Source organism: Oenanthe melanoleuca, chromosome 19, assembly GCF_029582105.1.
Source record: "Oenanthe melanoleuca isolate GR-GAL-2019-014 chromosome 19, OMel1.0, whole genome shotgun sequence".
Taxonomy (NCBI): domain Eukaryota; kingdom Metazoa; phylum Chordata; class Aves; order Passeriformes; family Muscicapidae; genus Oenanthe; species Oenanthe melanoleuca.
In genome coordinates, this window is record NC_079352.1 from 9,352,813 (window position 1) to 9,372,094 (window position 19,282).

Consider the following 19,282-nt stretch of genomic DNA (forward strand, 5'->3'; position numbering starts at 1 on the left):
GCACTTTATTGATCACTTGGTGCCTCTGGATTTCTGAGTTCCAGCAGATGTGAACAGCATTTATTGCCTCAGCACTTTTTCCCTCTGCCCAAGGGTTGTTTGGTGTGTTTGAATTCATGGCCATTATTTCCATGAGGAATTTCACACTCAAATATTTTTAGCAGACCTCTCAGACAAGAGCACTGAGGAGCTCTCCCTAAAACCCCGAGTTGTGGCATGGCTGAACTTGCAGAGCTGCTGTCTTTGTGTTGGCCAAGTTCCAGTACTTTGGGTTGCTCAGCAGTGGAGCTGAGGTTGAGCTTTACACCAAAAGGAACCACATTTCTGTTTGTTTATCTAAGTGCAGAGATAACCAGAGCCTCCCATCAGGAAGTCATTTAACTTTATGTTTCCTTTCAACTGGGAGTGAGTTTCGATTATTTCAAGATGATGCATTGTGCCATCACTGCGTCTGCTAAGTACCTTCTGCACCTATAAATCTCCTTTAGTATTGCATTTCAAAACAGAAAATCCAAAACAAATGAGCACTACCCAATAAATGGAATTATTTCCCAGCATTTATTGATGAAATATGAGCCAAAAAAGGGGAATAAGAAAATTATCTATTCCAAAATAAACCCCAACAGGCCACATCAAAGATAAAAATGAGAAAATCGGGGTTTTATATGGGCTCTGTTTGCCAACATCTGTTTCAGTGTGAAAATAATTAAGGCAAAGCCTGTTTATGCCAGAGAAGAGCTCGGGCAGCAGTGAGGCACAAGGCCATGACCTTGGTGGTGGGCACACTGACCCCCATTCCAGCCATCCCAGCCCTCCTTGGGATCCAGCCCAGTCATTATCCAGCCTTGCCATAAGCTGAGGAGCTCTGAAAGATGAGAGCAGGAGTTTGCCCAAAGGACAGATCTGTGCCTCCATCAGTGCAGTTAACCAGCCATTTCTGCAGCATTAAATCAACAAATTGCTGCTGCTGCCAGGGGCCAGAGCTCTGTGTGAGCCTGGTGGAGCTGCTTGTCACCACTCAGGTGCCTCAGCCAGGGGGAGGGGACAGCACGAAGATGGAGGCTCAGGACTAATTATTATCCAAAAGGGCTTCATTTGAAAGTAAAATTCTAACATTTTAATTTCATCTCTTAATGAAGCAATACAGATTTGTTAATTAGAGCAATTGTTTGAGTGACAGGCGTGTAACCAAGCTGTCATTTCTTCTTCACAGTTGACAGATCCGTTCAGGCCCATGTTGAGGGTAAGAAATCTTCCTCTGCTCCTGTTTGTCAAGCTCAGCTCAGTCCCACCAGGTTGCAGCACAGAATAATTCCAAATGAGAGCTGCCAAGTGTCACCTGGGCAGTTGTGCCCTGCTTTTGGGGAGATTATGAGCACTCCTGCAGCTCCTGATCGCTCAAGGACAAGGCAGAGTTTCACAGTTGGAAGTTTTGCTCTTCTCATGCAACCCCTCACATGAATACCTGAGGTTAAATATTGGTGATCCTTCCATTGTGGTTTCCTGAGGCAAAACCTTGAGATCCTGGCAGTGATTCCCTGTTATTTCTCTGCATTCTGAAGGAGTTTGCTTTATTATTTTACTGTTTTCAGTGTTGTTCAGTGTAGTGTGTCCCACCCAGGTATCTCACTGTCCACTGTAGACAGACAATCCACTTCAAACAAAAAATATTTCAGAAATAAGGATCTAAAGATCCAGTCCATCACTCATCCAAAACGGGTTTTTGTTAATTTTTGAGCATATTCAAGCTAGGTTGTGAGTTAGTGAACTTACTAAATCACTAGCACAGCCATTTTTTACAAATTAGCAAAAGGCTTGAGTTTAGGGTAGCATGTATGTGAGACAGAATTTATTTTTTATTATTTAATTATTGGTTGATACATAGCTAGAAATAGAAGGCAGACCATGTGCCATAGTTTGTGAAACATTTAATTCACAGTTGGCTTAAGGATACTCTTGAATTCCTGTGATAATTTTTACATCTGTAGGAGTCATTACTTGTGTAAGTAACTACAGACCCCTGAGTAACAAAATTGGAGAAAGTATCTCTCAAATGAGAGTTTTTCAGACAGGAATACAAACTCAACAGGAGCCTAACAGGCACTTTGGTTCTTGCCTCCCTCTCTCCTGCCTGTGACTCAGGGGGACGGGGGGATGCAAACACCCTCCCCAGAGTGAACTGAGTGACCTCCAGTGTTTTCAGTAGATTTATGAGCTGAAGTCTTGGAGGGGCAGGCCAGCAATTACATGAGGGAGTCAGATGAATTTTGAAAACCAGAGTGACCTTTTAAACCACTTCCATTTTCATCTTTTGGTGGAAATGCCAATCGTAGCATTTGTGGAAATGACCTGAGTGTGCAGCTGTGAACAGTCCAGCTGTGCAGGGCAGCTGCTGGCTGGGACACAGCTTCCAGCAGCACAAGCTGCACTCTCAGCCAGTGGCATCAGAGGGTTACAGGAGTGTGTCCAACTGCAGCATTCATGGATAGCCAGATAAATTCCCTAGCAAGGGACAGGTCTTTCCATTTCTGGTTTTCCAGGAGGATGGAGAGGGAAGCCTTTGCTTTCAGGAGTCATGGCATGGGGATCCCCCAGACCAAACCAGACAGGGCTCAGGGTCTATTTTATTCTAGAAATAAAATAAACATCACAGGTTTTTGAAAGTTACTGATTCATGTCTTGTTTTTGCAGAAACCTGGCAAGTGGTGTGCTATGCACGTTCACATCGCCTGGCAGATCTACCATCACCAACAGAAAGTCAAGGTCAGTGCCTGGGCAGCCTGGGCTGGGGGTGAAGGGCACAGAGCAGAGCTCAGAGATCAAGGCTGGGCACTTCTGTGCCATGGCCAGTGCCTTGCTAAAGTAACATACACAGCATTGAGCAGAAGCCTCGTTTCTGAGAGTCCAGCAGAGTGTCTGGCATGTGCTGGAGCCAGGACAGCAGGTCCTGTGTAATAGCTACAGCTTTGTAGGTAGGAGGGGTGAAGTGGAGGTGAGCTACAAGGTGGCTTTTTTTTATTTGTTTGTTTGTTTGTTTGTTTATGGCTGAGGACACTGATGTATCAAGTGGGATTTTTTTCTGGAGACACTAGGCACTGTGTATCCACTTCCTCTTATTAATGTTCAGGGGCAGGAGAGAGCTCAGGAAGATTTCTCCTGTCCCTAGGATGCTTTACCCAGTGTGGCTGCACAGGCTCCCCTCAGCCTTCCTTCACAGCCCCACATGGCTGGAGGGTGGCACCTGGATGTGTCAGGGCTGCCCAGGCAGGCACAGCCCCTCAGGGCATGTTGTGTTATCAGACACTGCCTCACTGCACTGAAGGTTAGGGGATGGAAGTCCTGTCTTATTTTTCAAGCTCTGAGACTTCAAGGATGAAGTTTTCCATGGGCAGTTTTCCATTCTTACTATAAATGAATTTCCATTGCACTTGGACTCTGGGAAAGTTTCTTTCCCTTCATGGTTTTCACTGTACTCATCACTTAAAGATCTTGTGTTGCTCCTAAAGTTTTTCAGTAAGTCAAGAATGGTTGCTGTTCTTCACTGCTCATACTTCAGGAATCAGTAGCTTGTGTTAGAAATTAAAATTACCAGGGAATCCTTAGCACTTTGCAGTCTGTGTATGCACTTGAATTGTGTAGGGTAGTGCTATAAGAATATGAAGATGTTGAACAGCTATGAAAACCTGCAGCTAATAGAGTTTAAAAATAACCCTTTTAAACAAGGTTGACAGGTTAATTTGCTGCAGTAGACATATCTCTCTTCTCTGCTTCCTTATGTTTCCCCTGCTAGTGATCTTCATTCATCTTCCCATTATTAAAAAAGACAAGATTATAGACCTAGAGAGTTATATGTCCTTTTTTTTTATTTTATTGAAAAGGTATTTTCTTGAAATGAAATTATTATTCCCATGCTATCTATGTCCTTTGAATCTTCCTTGATTTGATATTCAGAGAGAGGTCAAACCAGTATATTTATAACTCACCATAAATGCCATTTTCATGTAGCCATTTCTTTTACCTAATACTTTTCTATCTTACGTTAAAAAAAAAAAAAAAAAAAAACCAAACAGAAAAACCAAGAATAAAGCCCAGAAGCACATGAAAGGATGTTGCTCGAGTTTTTGAGGCTGTGCATGATGATATTTTCAAGAATAATTGAGAAGTCTGTGGTCAGTAAGGAGAGTTGGGGTGTCCCTGGCTACACAGGAACCATGATCCCCCTCCCTCTGTGACCACAAAGGTGAATCTGTGCCTGAGGGCTCACACAGGACAATTTCTCCTCCTTGCTCTCACTCCCATGGTTGGGAAGGTGCCTTTTCTTCTGCACAAGCTGAAGGTGCTGCCTGACCACAGAGCAGGGAATCTGATGGGTTGATTTCCAGTTTGCATGCAGTGCCACAGGACTGCTGCCAGTAATGATCTGGCCTAGTAATTGCTTGCAGAGGGCAGCAGTAGTCACTGAAGGGGCAGGCACAATGGGAAACTTTAAAACACAACCTTCCTGACCTCAGGAAAAATTGCATGTGGCTGAAGATGCTGTTTGGCTGGCTGTGCCTCTGCAGCAAGACCTGGGTAACCTCTGCACACCCCAGGGATTCAACAGGGCTGCACAGCAGCTCAGGGCACAGCACATTTCCACCCTCCTTGTACTGCCCCCTGCTCAGGAGAGGATTTATGCTCCATAATTGGGCCTTTCTCCTTTAGGAAAGGCCTTACAGCCTGATCTAAGAGCAGCACAGACATTTACATTGATTTTTGTGGGCACCACGCTCAGGTGTTACACATTTTCTGGAAATACATTAGGCAGGATTGGCATTTGAGGGGCTGCTCTCCTGAACAGCAGCTGGGGAGAAAAGAAATCTGACCATTTCCCTGGTACTATTTTAAGGTAAACCAACACATTCAGAAATCTTTTAACATGTCCATGGTATTCCTGTTCCTCTTCAGACAGAGGATTTGTTCATTATTTAGAGCACCATTCATATGGCTGCAATTAAAGCTTCAGCCAGCTTTTGCTATTCTGAGTAATGCCTGTCAGGGGTTTATAACTTGGTTGTTAAAAAAGAATAAAAAGAGTTCACAGCATAAAAATCTGGCACACAGGCTTCAACTGAGGCATTTGTATTGTATTTTCTGAACTCCTTTTAACTATTAAAGCACTTCAGTGTTACTTCCTTAAAAGACATGACCTTGACTTGGCCACCTTTGCAATTTCAGTGTTCTTCCAGGCCATTATTTCCAGACATAGATAATGCCTTTATTTCCCTTTTTATTTCTTGTTTTTTTTTGTTTTTTTTTTGTTTTTTTTTTTTTGGTTTTTTTTTTGTTTTTTTTTTTGTTCCTATGACTACACAGACAAGTTTCTATCACTTGAAAAACAGCTATGAGGCATGCACATTAATTTGATCATAACTTTTTAATATGCATATTTATATCATTGTAATAGTCTGTACTCAGGGCTGGCACAGTATTAAATACTGATTTATAAAGCATAGCCTGCTCCAGAACTGCTGTTAAGATCTCTGGTTCCATGTTACCCATTTATAAATCCTTTCAGCTGCCCTGCACAATTAATCAGCAATCTGCATTTAGGGAGTTCTGGCAGCACAGGTAATTGGGAATTTGGTTTTCTTCCTTCATTCTATAAAACTACTGAAGTAGGCACCACTGAAATGAGGATGTGGCACAAAGAAGAGCCCATCCTTCATGCACTTATCACTCACAATGCAGCTGCCTCAGCAAATTCCCCTCACAAAAGGGAGGCTGCTGACTCTAAAACATGTAAATAAAGACATGCAGCACGTTGAGTGTGGAGTGGGAGCTGTCAGAGTGGGACTCAACCACTCCTGCTCTGCCCTCTGGTTCCTTTCAGCCCCTTGTTGCAGCCTCAGGGGCACTGGAGGATGCTCTGCATCCAGCATTTCCCTCAGAAATGAGTGGTTCTGGTGTCTGTGTCTGCTCTATCAACAGCCCTGCCCACCTGGGACCAGGGCCAAGCTGACATTGCCATTAATTACTGTGGGACAGACCTATCCTTACAGCTCAGCAAGTGTCTGAGGCCTCTTCAGAGAGTTTTATGTTTGTTGTTGAAGACAGCTCTGTGCTGAACACCCTGGAGGGGGGTGGATGTGAGCATATGTAAAAACACTGGTGAAATCTGCAGGATATATGCAGGAGCCTGAGCTTTTCCCTCTTTGCCTTAGATCTCCCTTCCAGGAAAAGAGCTGTGCACCCGTGCTCGGGGTCCCAAAAACCAATATTCTTGTTAAAACATCAATATGAATGAACTGCTCTACCCACATCACTCTGGAAGTGCCTTTTGTTGTTACCTTTTCAGACAGTCTCTTCCAAGTCCTGTTTTCCATTTCAGAAACAGATGCAGTCTGATCCACACAAGCTGGACTTTGGCCTGAAACCAGAATTTCTGAGCAGGCCACCAGGCCCCAGCCTTTTTGGAGCCATCCACCACCCCCATGACCTGGCTCGGCCCTCAACTCTCTTCTCCACAGCCAGTGAGTACTGAAAGTGAAATCCCCTTCTTGCTCCTTGCTCATTAAAATGCTAATCCTTGCCATGAATTTCCCATATGCTTTGGCTTGTGAACTCTCTGCAAGACATGCCAGGGGCTATTAGTCTATTTGATAAATATTTAAAAAGGATTCTGTATGCTTTTATAAAAAGCTCAACCTGCTGAAACACTGCACAGGTAGTAAATGAAGGAACATTTCCTCATATGATGTCTGATGCATCATGGAGATGAGATTTGGAAACAAGCTGTATTTCACACGCATTTCCTTTTTTGTTTCTGACCTGGAACATTCATTCCCCTGCATCCCTTATCCTCTAACTGGGTATTTGTGTTTGGAAAAGCAGCTGCTCTTTGGAGCAGGGCACAGCAGTGTCAGCTCAGTGAGCTGGTACAGAAGGGACAGCCCAGAGCACAGCCAGTCCTGCCTGTGCCTCTGCTGGGAATTGACCCCTCTTGCTGGGAATTGACCCCTCTTGCTGGGAATTGACCCCTTTTGCTTTGTTTTGGCAGGTGGGGGGCATCCAGCCGGGACCCCTTTTGGCCCACCACCCCACCACAGCAACTTCCTCAACCCAGCTGCTCACTTAGGTACGTCCTCCCTCAGCCCCTGGAATAACTCAGACTGTCCAGTGAGAAATTACACACTTCCTGGGTGGAGACACTCTGAGTATTCTGCTTATCAGCCTTTACAAATGGCACATTTTAGCTGTTTCATTTTAGTCTTTACCCAGGTAGAAGTTCTGAATACACAGAGAAGTGTCACTGACAGTGTGTTTTGAAATACTTCTGGACATTAGAGGAGCAGAGTGACAGGGCTGGTTGGGTTTCATTGGAGTTAGGCTTAAAACCAGTCCAAAAAATGCCTTGAGGGCAAGGCTTTGGATCACACAGATGTTTCTTTTCCTAACTCTTACTTAGATACCTGTTTTTTCCATTGAAGTGAATAGGAAACATAGCTTTAAAACCTTGGGATCTGGCTTCATGTGTCAGTTAGTGAAAATTAGTGAGTACACATTTAGAACCAGAACCACCCAAGTTAGCAGATGCTGTTATTTCCTTTCTAACTTACTGCTTTTGTAATAAAGTGATCTGCTCCTTATGGGAGCATCCAAGACTTTAAATTGGCATTTTATTTTGCATGGGGAAGGATTTGGGAGGGTCACCAACCTGGTACAGCAAACAGACAATGCAGATTTATATTCTGCACTTTGCTGGCTTTGGGCTTCTTTTTTTTTCTGTGCTGGTATTTATCAGAAGTGACTTCATCAAAATTGTTAGACTGCTCCAAAATAAAGTGAGAATTTGCTTTATATGACTTTCCTGCTGCCTGTATGCATTAACTAAAAAAATTGTTCCAGCATTTTTCAGTCCATACTAGTTTTTTGTGTAGTATTAGCAATAAACCTCAAGGAAATCACAGACTGCTCAGGCCAGCATGACATATCAGTGGAACAGGACATTTCATTTATACCCTGGCTCTGGTTTAGGAGACATGGCCTGAAGGTGTTTGGAGCACAGTTGCCAGAGTTAATGATAGTCTGACTAGCAAGGGACATTTCCTGAGAAAGGAAATAAAGGGAAGTAAAACTGGAGACGTTTGCAGGTTTCAAATGAAGCAGCATAACCATTTTAACATCTGGATTTTCTTTAAGAGGGAGTTTTCTGGGGATGATGCCATGGGTGTGACCAGGAAGAAAGGTGGTTTGAACCCTGCTGCGCGTGGGGGGAGCTGTTGCAGCAGTGCTGGGCACAGCTGGGGTGCAGAGGATGGCCCTGCAGCCTCAGGGCTTTCAGCTGTTTGTGTTGGTTTGCAGAGCCCTTCAACCGGCCGGCGTCGTTCAGCGGCCTGACCGCCGTGGGCAGCAACGCCTTCGGGGGGCTCGGGAACCCCGCAGTCAGTGAGTACCGGGCACCGCCCCTGCCCTGAGCTCTGCAGGCCCCCAGGGGCTGCCTGCTCTCTTTTGTACTGACGAGATGGCAGTTTGGAAAGAGACCTTTTCCAGATGTCAGTAAATCCTTTTCTGTTAATTACTTAATAGTTTGGGTTCAAGCTAGTGCTAAATGTTACCATTACATTGCTCATTAAACAAAAATAAAAGTAGAGCCTTTGAGTGTTTGTGAAATTTCCCACGGTTTTGTTGCATGTTCAGAAGTAAATAATGTGTGCAGCTAGGGAGCTGTGTATGGAGACTTTTTTTTTTTTTGCCTTTCTCACCAATAATCCAGGCCATGTGCCTGGAAAAAATCACTAACCTGCATTTATTAGTCCAGGATCATCAACATTTCTCTAAATTTAGCCAGTCACAGAAAATCATCCTTTTAAAAGTCACTCTCTTTCTTCATACTTCAAATCTGGCATGATTTTGGTCACATTATTTTATTTTGGTTCAGGATCAAATGCAACAAGTTCCATTATTTATAGTCCCTATAAGGGTCATTTCCTGATAGCTCCAAAACATTTGGAATAAGGATCATTGTCACTTTTATCTTACTCCTTCATCCCTCGTCAATTTTATCCACAGCATTTCCCTTTCCAATTAAAAGAGCTGTCAGATGCCTGCCCATTTTTAGGAATGAGACCCTCTAATGAATCTCTGTTAATTTCCTTTCCTTTTCCAGCTCCCAATAATATGTATTCATTTTAACTCTGAGTGCTGTAAAAGTTATTTTGGTAAGTACCTTCACTAGAGCATACCTTTTTCTTAAACCTTTTTGTTTTCCACTTCACCATTTCAGCACCCAACTCAATGTTCGGCCACAAGGATGGCCCCAGTATGCAGAGCTTTAGCAACCCTCACGAGCCCTGGAACCGACTGCACCGAACTCCTCCTTCGTTCCCGACCCCTCCGCCCTGGCTGAAGCCAGGAGAGCTGGAGCGCAGTTCATCTGCTGCAGCTCATGACAGAGATAGAGATGTAGATAAACGAGACTCATCTGTTAGTAAAGATGACAAAGAAAGGTACGAAAGAACACTTCCAAGAATTGTCTAGTTCAAAGCTTGGGGCTCCGTTCCGCTTTTAACCCTCCCCAGCCTGGCACCTTGTGAAGCCAGAGCTTCACCAGAGGCACGCCTGGAGCTGTCCCCAGGGTGGCAGTTTCCAGCTCAGGGGTTCCCCTCTGCAAGGTTTCACACTTCACTGAAGGAGCATTGCTGGAGCACAGTTCAGGCAGTGTCAAGTGGGAATAGAATCAAAGTCACCCACTGTTACCATGTGGGTCACATTGTCGTAGGTCTCATGAAGGGTTAATGTGGAGATAGTGCCTGACAGGATGGAAAAAAGGATTCTGAAGTCCACCAGATGCTTATCTGCACCTTCAAATACTTAAATAACATTATAAATCAAACCTTGTGTGCAAAACAAGTAACACTTCCTCCCCCCTCCAAAAACAGCCTGACCAGAGGGACCAGTGCTAAAGGTGTGAGGTGAGAGCACTAAAATGCCCCAGGAATGTCATGTGCCAAAGCACAGCAAGCTTCAGAGCATGCAGTTCATGAAAACCACCTTCTTTCTCCTCAAAAAAGCCCCTACACTTGCACTGCTGTTAACACACCTTCCAACACAGTTTCTAGTCAGTGTTTTACATGGACTTGCATGCTCACATGTCCAGGCTGGGAAGGGTTAATGGAAAGTAAAATCTGGTCATATTTATTTTTTTGTCAGGACTGTTCCCATTATTCAGTTAACTCAGTAACAATTCCTCTTAACATTGAAGTACCAAATTTACAAAAATTTGCTCTTCAGCAAGTGTCATGCCTTCCTTGAAAAATGTGGAGAGGCTGATTTCAGCTTTTTCAGTTGTGGCTTAATGGCTTTCCTGTGAAGTTTGCACATTACTTTAATACATAATGGCTATTTGTTTCTAATATTTAACCTAAAAGAATATTTAGGAGATGTGCTTTTCTGACTTCTCTGTCACTAACCCAAAGATAAGCATTAGCAGCCTTTTCTAAAAGAAGTTATGCTAACACATTAGATATTCTAAAACTCCATGTAAGAGCTTTTCTACGTTGTTCTAAAAGAAAGGCGAACTACAGATCTTTTCACCTACATTTTTCCATTTGGAATATTTTCTGTTTGGTAGCATAGCTTCATTATTTTCATGTCTGATGTTAATGCTTCAAAAGAAATTGCTGTTACAAATTGGGTTTTTTGTCCTGCAAAAGGCTTAAGCATGTGAGTAACTTTACTGGCTTGAATGGCAAAGCATTTTAGTTACTATGATCTGGGTAGTCTGCAGAATTATGTGATTATTTTGGTTGCTGTTTTGTTGTTTTCTCATTAAGTGTTCTGCTGAAGAAAATCCCTTACTGAAGACATTCCTTGCAAGCTGCTTTGGCATTGCCTGAACTCCATATCATACTCAGAACATACTTCTATTCAATAATTTGAGAGCTTAGCAGGAAGCATCATCCATCCCTCACAGTTGTGCACAGTTCCAGCTTGCAGTGAGTGCAGTCCTGGTGTTCACACTCTGGCCTGTCTGAGGAGAGGCTGAGAATCCCTTTTCAGAGCTGTGCTCCCTGTGGAGAGAGTGTCTGAGGAGCTGAGAGCCCTTCCTGCCTCTTCCTAAACATTCATGGCACCCAGTGGGGTGAGCACAGACCTTTCTAGTTGAGGTCCCAAGCTTTGCTATCTATTTGAAATTAATTTGCCCAAGCAGGAAGAGCTGGGAATCACACCCAGAGGTTTGATTTCATATCAGAATCATCTGGTCATCACAGGTCTAACCTTATCAACCCAGAAATGGCCCAGGTAGCCAAAAGCATTGACCTCAACTCCTGCCTGCAGTGGGAAGGTCCCTCTGAGCTTGGGGCTCCCCTGCTAAGGTTGGTGTTGGATGAGTGGAGATCCCTGGGTCTCCTCTTGGATCAGCTGCATGGCCTGTGCACCACAGCCCCTCCCAGCCAGACTGGGAGAGGTGAATTCCTCACAGAGCTGCAGCACTGACCCTTTCCTGCCTGGGAGTGACACTGCAGAGCCCTGATTGCTCCTGGAACATTGCATGTCCCTTCCAGCTCAGGGTATTCTGGGATCCTGTGACTGATTGAAGTTGTGGAAGGGTTTTTTAAAAGACTGTTTTATTCCAGACAAACGTTAGGGAAAAAAAATCAGTAAAAATAACAAATGTGAAAAGCAGGATTTGTTCCTTCTCAGAGGTATTTTGTTTAAAAGATGTCACTGAACACTTCCAGTATAATCACAGTGGTATTTAAGGGGTCTGCAATCCTAGAGGATTAAACCAAACCAAGAACCTGTTGATTTTTCAATCAGTATAATGAGGCACACACCTCAGCATATGAAGGTATTTTTCAGTGTAGCACACAGCCTCAGAATTTCTCTTTCTTGGTAATAAGCTCATTGGATAATGAGATTTTAGGTTTCTTCTTTGTGGAGGCAGTGGCTTAGAGCTGTTCTTATATTATCAACCTAAGGAGTTCTTGTTAAGTTTGAGGATTAAAAAGTTATTCCTTCTCTGTCCTCTGGACTACATGCAGTTCACTGAAATGAGCTGGATAATCAGGAGCCTCTTGAGGTGTTACCAACACTGTCATTGGATATTATGACATTGGCAAAGGAATTTGTCATTTTGGTTGCACATATATTTCTCCTTAATTACAGAAAACAGCTGTTATTTTCTCTAAATTTCATATGTCATTTAAAGTATATCAATTATATAGAAAATTGATTAAATACCAACAAAAGGACTGAATGAGCTTTCCTAGGGAAATAAAACAATTAAGGGTACTCTCAGAACTAGTCCCATGAGCAAAATAAATAAAAGATTAAGTATTGCAGAGCCCACAAGCCAGTGTTTGCCCAGCAGAGTGAAAGAATTGAACCTTCATGTTGATAATCCTTCACTGGAGGGCCTTGAATTGGTCTCCCTGTGTCCAGATCTGGAAGCTGTTAAATCAAATACCTCAGCTCTTGGTGGAAAGCAAGTGGACAGAAATGAGATCCAGGATGTAATTTCCAGACTGTTCAGGTCCCATTGAATGAAGGCAGCAGCTGATCCCAAGCAGTGAAGTGCTGGACAGTGCAGACAAGGAGGGGCTGGTATCTGATGCTCTGTCTTCCAAGTCTTTTCCAAGAGTCACATTCCGGACTTTGGAGGTCTCTCAGACATGACCCATGAAACAACAGTTTCAACTGTTCAGTCTAGACACAGCAAAACTTGTACCTGGTGACATTAGAATGAGAGTTTCCTTCTCCCAGGCATTTTTTTCTGCATTTGCTGCAGTTTCACTGTCCAAAAGTACCTAGAGGTACAAATCTTAGACAGTTCAGCAAAAAAAGTAGGTGGCAGAAATTGTACAGGTGAAGGAGCAGGTGTTCACCTTGGAGTCACCTCCCTTCAGCCAGAGCTGCTCACCTTGCCCAGAGTGTCCCTGGCATGTCCCAGCCCTGAGTGACAGCAGCACCCAGACACACACTGAGTGGAGCTGAGGGGAGGCCCCACTGCTTCCCCTTTCCACAGAATCCCAGAGTCGTGGGGCTTGGAAGGGACCTCTGGAGATCATCCCCTCCAAGCAACCCCCTGCCAAGGCAGGGCCACCCAGAGCAGGGACACAGGAATGTTCCAGGTGGGTTTTGTCTTCAGAGAGACCTCCCTGGGCATCCTGTTCCAGTGCTCTGCCACCCTCCATGGAAAGAAGTTCTTCCTTACGTGGTAGAACTTCTTGTGTTTTTGTTTCTGGCCATAAATAAGTTTTGCTTTTAACAGCACATTGTCCCTCATCCCACGTGGAAATAGAATTTCCATGCTCAGCAAACAGCACATGTCCAGCACTGAGTATGTGGAGCTCTCTTTATGGAAAGACTCCAACTCAGAGGTCGATTGAAGTTACTAAGAGGTTAAATCATTGGAACTGAGGGATTACATTCACCTTGTGAATTTGATTCGTTTTAAATGGGAGAGCTTTTTCATTTAGCATTGCCCATAACAATTCCTGGTCAACACTGCTTCCTGACAATAATTGGTATGGAACCCATTTCCATATTTAGGTTTTTGTTCACTGCCAGACAATAACTGCCCAATCTTTTGTGCACCATTAACTAGGTTTGAAAGATGGAATGAACTCCCAGTGTTTTCTGAATTTGTAGCCCTGCCCCTGTCCCACTCAGCTTGTTTTAACCTAGAAATGGGAAGGGTTGGTCACCTGAGGAACAGCTGACTCCAGGCATGATGTTTTCAGAGCCAGTCTGAAGGATGGAGGGACAGAGCAGGCTTACCTCTGCTGAGGAGGTCAGCACAGAATCTGTGTGATGGGGCAGCTCTGTTAAACACTTGCACTGAGGGTCTCTGTGCACTCGGGGATGTGCCTTCCTGTCAGAGAGCTGGCTTGGCACCATCAGTACTGGTGGTACTTGAAAAGATTTTGTCTCAGTTTGAAGTAAATTGAATTGTTAGAAGTAAATTGATAAGCTAGACATTTGAAGATAATAGAGGAGAGAAATTAGTAGTGTACATAGGTCTGGAAATGTTTTTGAAAGTCATTTGAAAAAATAGAAATCTATTTTCCCAAATATATTCTTAATAGAGGAAGTAGGTAGAATACTATTAACCATGTAATTTAGATTAAATTGCCTCACTTTTTGGATGAAATTAGTATGCTTTTACTTTTCTCTCTCTTCTTTGCAATTATTTAAGGCTGCTGACTTTGAAATACATGTCCTAGGGCTAGATTCCCATGGGAGCCTTCTGTGGACTTCAGTGTTGGGATCTCAATCGGCTTCTTCACAGAGCAGCTTTGGAGATCTGCTGCTGCTTGGATGAGATAACAGAATAGGTCAAGTTTAGAGATGGGATGTTCTTCTGGAGTTTTGGGTGTGCCAGAGGCACAGTGCATTTACTGGTGCAGGTCACCAGCTCCCTGCAAAGCCGCAGTAGAAAGCCAGGCACTCTGATGCTTTGTTTTCTTTGCAGAGCTTCTCATGCCTTCATTTCACACTTCTCTTTCTTGTAGGGAGAGCATTGAGAAAAGACACTCCAGCCATCCTTCGCCAGCACCTATCCATCCAGTAAACTCCCTCGGACATAACCGCAGCTCAAGTGAGCAGATCAGGAGCCATCTGAACCCCGAGGTTCGAGAAAAAGAGAAACCCAAAGAGCGAGAGAGGGATCACTCCGAATCTCGGAAGGAAATCAACGTTGAAGAGCACAAGGTGAAGGACAACTACGTTTCGGAGAAAGAAGGCCTGAGCCATGAAAGCCGAGTGGTGGAAGAGTCTAAGCAGATGCCCAGGGTTCCTTCCCCCTATGCCAGGCCCCCCGTTGTGGAGAGCACCAGGCCTAACAGCACTTCCAACCGCGAGGCCGACAGGAAGAACGAGCCCGCCTACGATAACCCGAAGAAAAACAACGAAGTCAAGGTGAAGGAAGAGCGAAAGGAAGACCATGATGTCCAGCCTGAGGGACCTCAGACTCATAGGTCATCTGATCAGCCACCACCTATATCCACATCCAATGTCCATCCAAGTCCTTTAGTGTCCATGCCCATGACGGTAGGTGTGACTGGGATACATCACATGAACAGCATCAGTGGCCTGGACAGGACTCGCATGATGACCCCTTTTATGGGAATTAGCCCAATTCCTGGTGGGGAACGTTTCCCCTATCCTTCTTTCCACTGGGATCCAATGAGAGATCCCTTGAGAGATCCCTACAGAGAGCTGGATATTCATCGGCGAGACCCCCTGGGCAGAGACTTTTTGCTAAGAAACGACCCCCTCCATCGCCTCTCCACGCCGAGGCTGTACGAAGCAGACAGGTCATTCAGGGATCGGGAACCTCACGACTACAACCACCACCACCACCACCACCACCCGCTGTCGGTGGACCCGCGGCGGGAGCACGAGCGGGGCGCGCACCTGGACGAGCGGGAGCGGCTGCACATGCTGCGCGAGGACTACGAGCACGCGCGCCTGCACTCGGTGCACCCCGCCGCGCTGGACGGGCACCTGCCCCACCCCGGCCTGCTGACGCCGGGCCTGCCCAGCATGCACTACCCCCGCCTCAGCCCCCCCACGGGCCACCAGAACGGCCTCCTCAACAAAACTCCCCCCACGGCGGCTCTCAGCGCCCCCCCGCCTCTCATCTCCACGCTGGGCCCGCGGCCCGGCTCTCCCAGAAGGACTACTCCTCTGTCCACAGAGATGAGAGAGAGGCCTCCCTCTCACACCCTCAAGGACATCGAAGCTCGATAAGCAGAGTGAGACTCGATGAGAACCAGAGCAAGAGGGACAAAAAAAAAACCTTGTAAATGAACATAATATAAAGACCTTCTTACTAGTCATTGATACAGACTGGGGATGTCACCCACTGTACAATATGTATAGACCTGAGTGCAAAGATTTTGAAATGATTTTTTTTGTATATTATATGTTGAAATTTTCCAGATCTTTTAGCCAAGTCTATATGTTCCTCGTGTCTCCTACTCTATTTTATTTCTAGTTTAAAAATTTCAGAATTTGAACTGAAGAACAAGACATCAGTCTGAGTGATTTGACTAGAAACAAGCCACCACCAATGTCAACCCTACAAAGCTCTTTCAAACCAGAAGTGAAGTCAATTGTAGATATTTATGTAAAAAGATTGCTTCATGGATTAATGGTTCATATATGCAAAAAGGGTAAGATGAAAGCTTTACTTTGTACAAATGTAAATAGATAAAATTAAGTAACATAATACATTAATACTTCTTAAACTGTGCTATTTGCAAACTTAATATTGATCAACACAGTCTGCTTATGCTGTGTTACTTATATTGTTATAGACAGCTAAACCCCTTCAACTATGCAATGAATTTTAAGGCTTTTCACAAAAGCCTTTATAACTCAAAGGAGCCTTTTCAACACACAACATAATTAAAGTCATATTTTCCCTGAACAAACTCATTTCTAATGGAAGCCTGTTTCTCTTGTTTTGATGAAGAACAGCCCTTCAGAGGTGTAGTTTTCTGTGTGAACCCTTGCATCAGGCTGCAGAGGTGTGTGTCCCTTGGATGGTGTCAGGGTTAGTGCTCTGTGATCACTGGTACGGAGTCATGGCAGATTGGGTTTCAGTCATATTAATCTGGGTTAAATGGTAATAATCAAATGCTGGAGATTTTCCAGAACTTCTGTCACTTAACATGTCAAATTTATTTCGGGAAGAACATCTGCTTATAGCCATTCGTGTCTGGTTTTATTGCCAGTGTGTCATTTTTATCTGTACACACATTTTTTTGTGTTATGTGATTTTTAGCTACATTGAAACAAATCCTACAAGAAAGCAAATACTTTTCTAAATAATGGATATGTTTTCACTGTGGATCAGTAGTTTAATTAATAAACTCCATTGCAGATTTCATAATGGAATTTATTGTATTTCAGTTGGTAATAAAGTCTGTGAATAGTTAACAGGTCAGCCTTGTTGTTCCCTAATCATAGAAGACATTAAATAACCTGAAGAACATGGTCCTTTTAAAAAATATGCATCAATCTTCTGAAATCTGTCTTTTCATAACACACTTTTTTATAATGTGTTAAGTTTCTTGTCTAAATATTTGGAGAGAATATGACTTTATCAGAGAGAATTCAATATCTTGTCTACTGGACTGTAAAATATATGTATGAAATAAAATTAGTTCCATTGGTCTTCTAGTGTATTAAAGTGCTATCTGAAGTTGTTACCCTGTTTTGGCAAAAAAAAGAAAAAAAAAGAAAAAAGTTAACTACAAACAGTTGTTTCTAATGATCAGAGATCTATTTTAGTAGTCAACTGAAGGTTTAGTTGTGAGCTTCAGATTTTTGTGAACTCCAGATGTTGTGCAGTGTTTCTTTTTTTTTTCCTTTTTCTTTTTTTTTTTTTTTTTTTTTTTTTTTTTTAACAAACAAAAGGAAAAGTACAAAAAAGTCCCAACCCTGAGGAATATGTACACTGGAACCGTAGTGGTAGCTTTCAGTATTGTAAAGAGATTGTTATATACAAACCTTTTTGCTGTTTATCCTGTATGTAATAAAGTCCTTTCTAGATCCTATGTGAACAGAAAAGTGAAGCGGCTCTCAATCTTCAGCATGTTTCCTCCTCAGAGAAGACTTGTGTAATGTAAATTGTGCCATGTTATTAAAAAATGTGAACTAAACTGCTAGGTGCTTCTTTGTTTGCAGTACCCCATCGTTGCTATGGGGAGGAAGTCCTTTTTCCCAACAGTGGGGTTTTGTTCAGGAGTAGCTGTTCAAAATGTAAAGGAAATGGCAAGCTTTGATAAGCCATCTTATCGAAATGGATAGAGAAATCAGGAAAAAAAAACCAAAAAGGAGATCAGATCCCTGGCTTGTCCAGATTCTTTAAAATATAGTAACACCCTACTTGGATGAGATTTTAATTAGACCATAATCTTAGTCTGCTGGATGCACATCATTAAAAACCTGAGTTAGTGAAGGAAGGCAGGTCTGGATGGCCACAGAAGGATGTAACTACGGGAGCAAGTGAGAGAAGCCCCACGAGGCAGGGTCTGATTGAGAGCATCGTCTTCCAGGCTCATCTCATCCTTGTTAGAGGAGCCTGACAGCTCTGGCAGCGTCTTCAGGGGGAAGAAACGTGGTCTTGATTGTCCAGACTATGATCCTTGTCCTCCCAGGTGCTGAGCAAACTCTTGTTGATGGTCCTTAATTCCCAATTAAGCCAATGAGCCCTCACTCCCAGAGTCCCAGAAGGCACCGAGGCATTTCAGTCCCTTTGAATTCAATCCAATTTAAGTGCTCCACGCCTTTGAAGATCCACGTGTCAAGTCTTCCTGTACTGGTGATGCTCAGAGGAATATGCCTGAAAAGTGTAGTAAGAGATGAAACAAGATTTTTATTGCTTTTAAACTTCTTCAGGTGCATTCACTGTGTTTCAGAAGTTTGATACAGGGATGTTAGCTTGCAGGTATAGACAATTTGGTCTTTTTTGAAGGGTTTTCCATTCAGGACATCTGTCTTAAATCTTATATTTTTGAATTCACTTGTGTTTAAGAAATGAATTTCATTTAAAGACTATGTCGGATACCATCTGTGGGAATGAAATGAGCCATAAGGTATTAATTCTGTAGGTTGTGTGTGAATTTGATCATAGAAAACTCTCAGTGTGCTTATAGCAACCAGTACTTTGCTTTAGGTTTTAAAGTCCCACCTTCCCAAATTCCAATTAATTTGCCACTTAGCAGCTTCTTATCACCAGCTGAGATGCCAAATACAGAGCATAGAAAAGGAATCTTTGAAAACAGTCCTAACATTTGTTTCCAAATAAGTTGGTCATTTTATGCCATGCTTGCTCCCTTCTTTTTTAACTTCCTGTTTTGATCTTTGGTTTTCCTTACTAAGACTTAGCTCCAGCCTGGTTTTCTGCTTTTCACACCTTACTGCTGCCTTCTTTGCCAGTCCTGTCCTCTTTCATGGCCTAGGACAGCTAAATCTTACATAGGCAGCAATAAACACTGCAGATTTTTTTCCAAAAGTCATAGATATACAACGTTTTTACCTTTGCCTGCAGGAGCTCATGAAAGCTGTACTCCTTGCTGGACTGGAATATAGGCAGATGGAGGTGGGGAAGATTTTACTGCAAGTATTTTAATTTGCTCTGGCTGTGCCTTGTTGGGGAAATGTTTAGCATGGTTCTTTGAGCTCTAATTACAGCTTCACATGTGCAGGTGACTGCTGAAAGGCACTGGGGCACGGACCAAGTTTACAGAGGAGCTCCTTGGCCTGCTGCTTGGTTTGTGGCAAG

At 43.5% G+C, this 19,282-nt stretch overlaps 1 protein-coding gene across 3 annotated transcripts in view; it reads left to right on the plus strand.

The window, feature by feature from the left end:
- AUTS2 (activator of transcription and developmental regulator AUTS2) overlaps positions 1 to 17,393 on the plus strand; it is a 760,670-nt gene extending 743,277 nt beyond the window's left edge. For all 3 annotated transcript variants that reach the window (XM_056506763.1, XM_056506765.1, XM_056506764.1), the window contains exons 13-19: positions 1,214 to 1,243; positions 2,692 to 2,763; positions 6,371 to 6,512; positions 7,040 to 7,117; positions 8,344 to 8,427; positions 9,266 to 9,488; positions 14,499 to 17,393. In XM_056506763.1, coding sequence (XP_056362738.1) covers positions 1,214 to 1,243; positions 2,692 to 2,763; positions 6,371 to 6,512; positions 7,040 to 7,117; positions 8,344 to 8,427; positions 9,266 to 9,488; positions 14,499 to 15,738 — 1,869 coding nt within the window. In that variant the 3' untranslated portion in view covers positions 15,739 to 17,393. The remainder of the gene's footprint in view (positions 1 to 1,213; positions 1,244 to 2,691; positions 2,764 to 6,370; positions 6,513 to 7,039; positions 7,118 to 8,343; positions 8,428 to 9,265; positions 9,489 to 14,498) is intronic.
- The last annotated feature ends 1,889 nt before the right edge of the window (positions 17,394 to 19,282 follow it).